This window comes from Felis catus, chromosome B3 (genome assembly GCF_018350175.1).
Source record: "Felis catus isolate Fca126 chromosome B3, F.catus_Fca126_mat1.0, whole genome shotgun sequence".
Classification (NCBI taxonomy): Eukaryota; Metazoa; Chordata; class Mammalia; order Carnivora; family Felidae; genus Felis; species Felis catus.
Window position 1 is genome coordinate 72,544,010 of NC_058373.1, and position 5,308 is coordinate 72,549,317.

General features: G+C 38.0%; 1 gene segment (V, D, J or C); it reads left to right on the forward strand.

The window, feature by feature from the left end:
• Positions 1–281: 281 nt before the first annotated feature.
• LOC101083182 lies at positions 282–2,079 on the forward strand. The segment is given in 2 exon segments: positions 282–488; positions 651–2,079. Coding segments are annotated over 2 exon segments (387 nt in total).
• Positions 2,080–5,308: the final 3,229 nt, after the last annotated feature.

Genomic DNA, 5,308 nt, shown 5'->3' on the forward strand with positions numbered 1-5,308 from the left:
AACAGCAACAGGATCTACTCTTTTGAACTTAACAGTGACTCAGTAGTGTGCAGAGGTATAAATCTTAATGTTTACATTCTTCCTGTGCATCTAGTCTCTGGTCTAGGATGTCATTTGTTTGACGTATTGCTGCCATTATGCGTCTGAGTCCCTCAGAGGCTCGGGGTAGGGGAAGAAGGTTTTCCTCAGTGAGTTCAGTACAGACGTGACCACAGGAGGGTGCACCTGAGCTGCTGCAGACCAGGCGGAGGGTCCATGGTAGAGCATCTGCATGAGTAGGTCTGGCAGAAGCACAGTCGTCTTCTTATTGGCTGGTGGACACGTGGGCAACCACTCTGACTGATGCAGGAAAGAAGGGCGGGCCGGTACTAGAAGTAGCTGTGCTGGCTGGAGGTGGCAAGTCTGAAAGTGATTGTAATTGTAATTGGGAGGAACCATGAGGACATCCGAGGGGGCTTTCATCATGCTCTTGTGGCTGCCTCTGCACTGTGAGTTGAGTGTTTATGAGAAACAGAGTAATTAGTGGATAGTCTTGAGAAGTCAAGACTGAGTTTACTCAGGTTTCCTCCAGGTAGTGGAGAAAAGGGGAATTCTGAAGCATAATAACGCGAGAACTGCTCTCCTTTCTCTGACCTTTTCTTTCTGCACAGGGCTCAGCCGAGGAGAGAATGTGGAGCAGAGTCCTTCCACCCTGAGTGTCCAGGAGGGAAACAGCTCTGTTATCACCTGTAGTTACTCAGACAGTGCCTCAGACTACTTCCCTTGGTATAAGCAAGAACTTGGAAAAGGTCCCCAGCTCATTATAGACATTCGTTCAAGTGTGGCCAAAAAAGAAGACCAAAGACTCACTGTGTTACTGAATAAGACGGCCAAGCATCTGTCCCTGCACATCGCAGCCACCCAGCCTGCAGACTCAGCTGTCTACTTCTGTGCAGCAAGTGCACATTGCGTCCCAGACACCTGCTGCCTGCACCCAAACCTGTGACTGGGCAGCCCCTGTCCTTTGACACAGAACTTCAAGTAGATCGTTTGTGCTATTGTTTGTCTGCAGGTGGAAGCTAATGTGTTAGACATTAAAGCATAACTGAAGACAACTGGGATCGAGATGACCCAGACAGGGTTAGAACATTTTGTTGAATCATTGCTGCTTATTGGATTTTTGAAGGGAGTTAGTAAGGTTTTATTTTGCAATTCAGGTTTAAAGCTGATTTACATTTGCTGTTCAGACTCCTGTCATACAAACAACTTCTTGGTAAATTGTCACATTCTTGTCATGCATTAGCTTTCAACTCTTATCTTTCCAGTACTGCAGATGTTGCTTTTGTTCTGTTATAAAACATTGTGTGCTAAATATAGAAAATATGTAAAAAGCAAAGTGTGAAATTGATAATTGTGTACCCAGCTAATTTATTATCAATGTTTCATTTACTCTCTTCTTAAATCCTAATGTAATTTGGATTCTGATTTTTTCCACTCAATGTTATATCCTGAATTGAGCATTCTCCTCTAACACCTGATTTTAATAGCTCCGTGAGAGATTTTCACAAGTCACAGTAATATTTTTAATTTTTTTCCTCTTCTGTCTTTCTGGCAATATGTGGCAGTCCTTTCTGTGTGTTCTGAATATTTTCTTCTTGAGAAAATGTGAGTTAGGATTTTCTTGAGAGCCCAGTAATGGTATGTATGTTATGTATATTTGAGGAAAATTAAAAGCAGAAGTGATTTGTCAAGAATTTGAATTGAGAATTAAGACTCTTTTCAAAACTTTGTTAGTATTTTTTCACATCTACAATCATATAATTTAGAAGGGAAAGTTGTATCTTTCAATCATTATTATACAGCACAAACTTTTTTTACATAGTTGATCATCAATAGATGTTTATTAATGGAAGAAGGAAAAGGTGAATTCTGCTATATATTTAGAATTTTTATTTAAGCTTGTGAGTAAATTAAATTTATAAGTTGACTTGTGAAAAATAAACTCCTAAAAGTCTGTATTTGGTTATTGAAGAACATAGTATTTCCTTCTGTTTATCTATGTGTTTTTCAATAAAGCTCCATTGTTTTAAGGTAAAGAAACTTACTCCTAGACATTTAATTTTTATTGTTCCTTATGATTGGAATCTTTATTCCTGGGATATGTGGGCAAAATTATTATATATATTCATCATGCACCTCACCTAAGTATTCTTACCGGATTGCAGAAGGCATTTAGATTAACATTTATTGTAGAGATAGCTTGCTACAAATTTCCCTATCTTAGCTTCATATTTTGACTGAGTTAAGCATTACTTGTGCAGCGTTTTTAAAAGGTAATTCTTTTAATGGGGTGCCTGGGTGGCTCTGTTGGTTGGGCGACCAACTTCAGCTCAGGTCATGATCTCATGGTCCGTGGGTTTTAACCCCGAGTTGGGCTCTCTGCTGACAGCTCAGAGCCTGGAGCCTGCTTCGGATTCTGTGTCTCCATATCTCTCTACTCTTCCACCCCTTGTGTTACATCAAAAATAAATAAACATTAAAAAAATTTTAAAAAGGCAATTCTTTTAGTGTTGAAAATAGAATCAATATAAGGAAAGAATTTGCATAAATAATTATTTTCCTAATTCTCCCACCCCTGCTCAATAGCAGGCTATTTTTCAAGACATCTCATATTCTTCCTAAAGATGGATACAATTGGTGATTCGGTATGGTGAGAATGATCCCTCTTGGCTGAGTTATGGTGGTCAGTTATAAGCTAACTGGTTTGTTGTTGTAGGGAAAGTCATTAGGTTAAATTAGGTTTAAAATATCTGAATAAGAAAGGTCAGTATTGTAGCCCAACACCTTAGTCAGCTTGGATTATTTGATTATATGGTTATACACTAGCTCCTGTGCAGAAGGAAGGTGACTCTTGATTGGTCTATTTCCTCCAAGCCTGATAAGGAGTCAGAGGGAAGGGCAGTTTATATTTTACTGTTTTCTTTCTTTTTAAACCAAGTTAGAAGAGAGAGGGTGCAGTTACTCTTAGTTCAACTGCTTTCTCATACTTAGGCGAGAATGTATTCAACAGAAGAAAACAAAAAGCTAGTCAGAGTGCAGAGTCAGTTCATAGCTTAGATCCAGATACATTCAGGCTTTAAAACTTCATTATGGATGGTGGATTTGTTACCACTGCCTCTGGACGATGTATATCACAGGCTTTATCACAGAAATTTTCTGCCATTGTTCTGAAGGCCAGAAGTTGAATTTATTTCACTGGGATGATATCATGATGCTAACAAGGCTGTACCCCTTCCAGACACTCTAGGGAGACATGATTCCTTGTCTCTTACAGCTTTGGTTGCTGCCTGCATTTTTGGCCTATGACCACTTCACTCTAACCTCTGCTTCCATGGTTTCGTTGATGTCTCTTTTTCCTGTCTTCAAAACTCCCATTGCTTCCTCTTAAAACTATACATGTGACTATATTTAGGACCACATAATCCAAGATTATCTCCTCATCTGAGGATCCTTAACTTAATCACATCTTTAAGGTTTTTTATTTTTTTTTCTCCTCCATTTTCCACCTGATGTTTATTTATTTCCTTATTTATTTATTTATTTATTTATTGTCCATTATTTTGCCTCTCACAGTTGGCATGGCTGGTGCTTTCTTTTCTAAGCTGAGAAAATAATATACATCTTAGGCAGAGTGCAGTCATAAAAATAGAAGTCACATCACTTATTTTCTTTTCTCAATGTTTTAAAATTGTATTAAAGAAATTCTATAGAAAAATGGGCTATTTTTGGATACAGTTATATCTGTGAATATTAAATTTAATACATAGTATAGATTCATCTAACCACTATACAATCATGATGCAGAACGAGTTCATCACTTCACCCAAATCCCTTGTTCTGTAACTTTTTAAAAAATTTTTTTTATTTATTTTTGAGAGAGAGAGAGAAAGAGCAGGTGAGGGTGAGAGAGAGAGAGAGAGAGAGAGAGAGAGAGAGAGAGACAGAATCCAAAGGAGGCTCCAGGTTCTGAGCTGTCAGCACAGAGCCTGAGGCAGGGCTCCAACCCAAGGTCTGCGAGATCGTGACCTGAGCCAAAGTCGGAAGCTTAACTGACTGAGCCACCCAGGCACCCCAGTTCTATAACTTTCTAATCACACTCTCTGCCATCCATAAATTTTTGTACACCTGTTTGTTGTTTTATATTTTTATCTTATAAGAATGTCATATGAATGGGAGCGGACAATACATAATCTTTTGGTAACTCTGCATCTTAGTGGGAGGAAGCTCATGCCACAGGCACCTGTATGGTCTCTGCCTCTCCCACAATCTCAGTGTTTCTTATCCCTGATTTTTTTAACTTTTAAGTTATCTTATAAAAATGATGAGTTATACTCATCATTTCAAGTGTTTAGACTCTTAAAGATTTGATTCATGTTTCTAGAAAAGAAACACTATAGCCATCAAAATGGAGTGGTTTAGTGGACTGTAGGACCAACTCATCTAGTCAGGTTGAGACATGTTCTTTACAGAAGTCTAGTCATATCTAGTCTGTTCTAAATTTTTCTAACATTTAAGACAAATTTTATTAATTAAAATTCCCTTTACTTGCACTAATTGGGGTATGTTTATTGTTTGGCTTTTCAAGGAGATGACACAAAGTAACATACACAACATTTTTTTTTAATCTTTGTTGCACTAACAATGGCTTTGTATAGCTGAATTATAGCATCAGGATGGGTATTGTTTCAGGTAAAGGCTTTACTCAGACAAGTTATTTTACCAGTAAGAGAACAAAGTCATGTAATTCAAAAATTGTAACCTTTATCATTAAAGTGGGAATATATTTCTAAAAGCACAAAGAAACAAAAGAACAGAAAGAAGAGCATGAGAATCAGTGGTACCAAACATCAAAGAGAATCCTCTTCTAATGGTCTTGGATAGAGTTGTCTGCTTTATACAGTAATATGTTCGTTTCAAGTTTCTTGGGTCGGCACTCACCTCTGTGACCTGTCTGCTTCTGCTGATTCTCTCAAGAACCTCAGTTTAAGATTCCTAATGTGAGCAACATTTTCCATTCTTGTCAATGAAGGATCCATGATGTCATACTAGATGGTAAACGTGTGACCAAGGATCCATTTTATGTACTTTATCTGTTGAACTGGTAATAAATAGTACCTCATAAGGTCATTTCACATGTCTCCATGGACGTCTTTCTCTGGGATTTTGTTCAGAGCTGATTAAATGAAAGGCCAGATTATAATCTGGGATGAAAGGAAGAGTGTGAAGGGTTTATTGATCAAGTTCTGTTTGTGAAGGTTGGACTATGTGT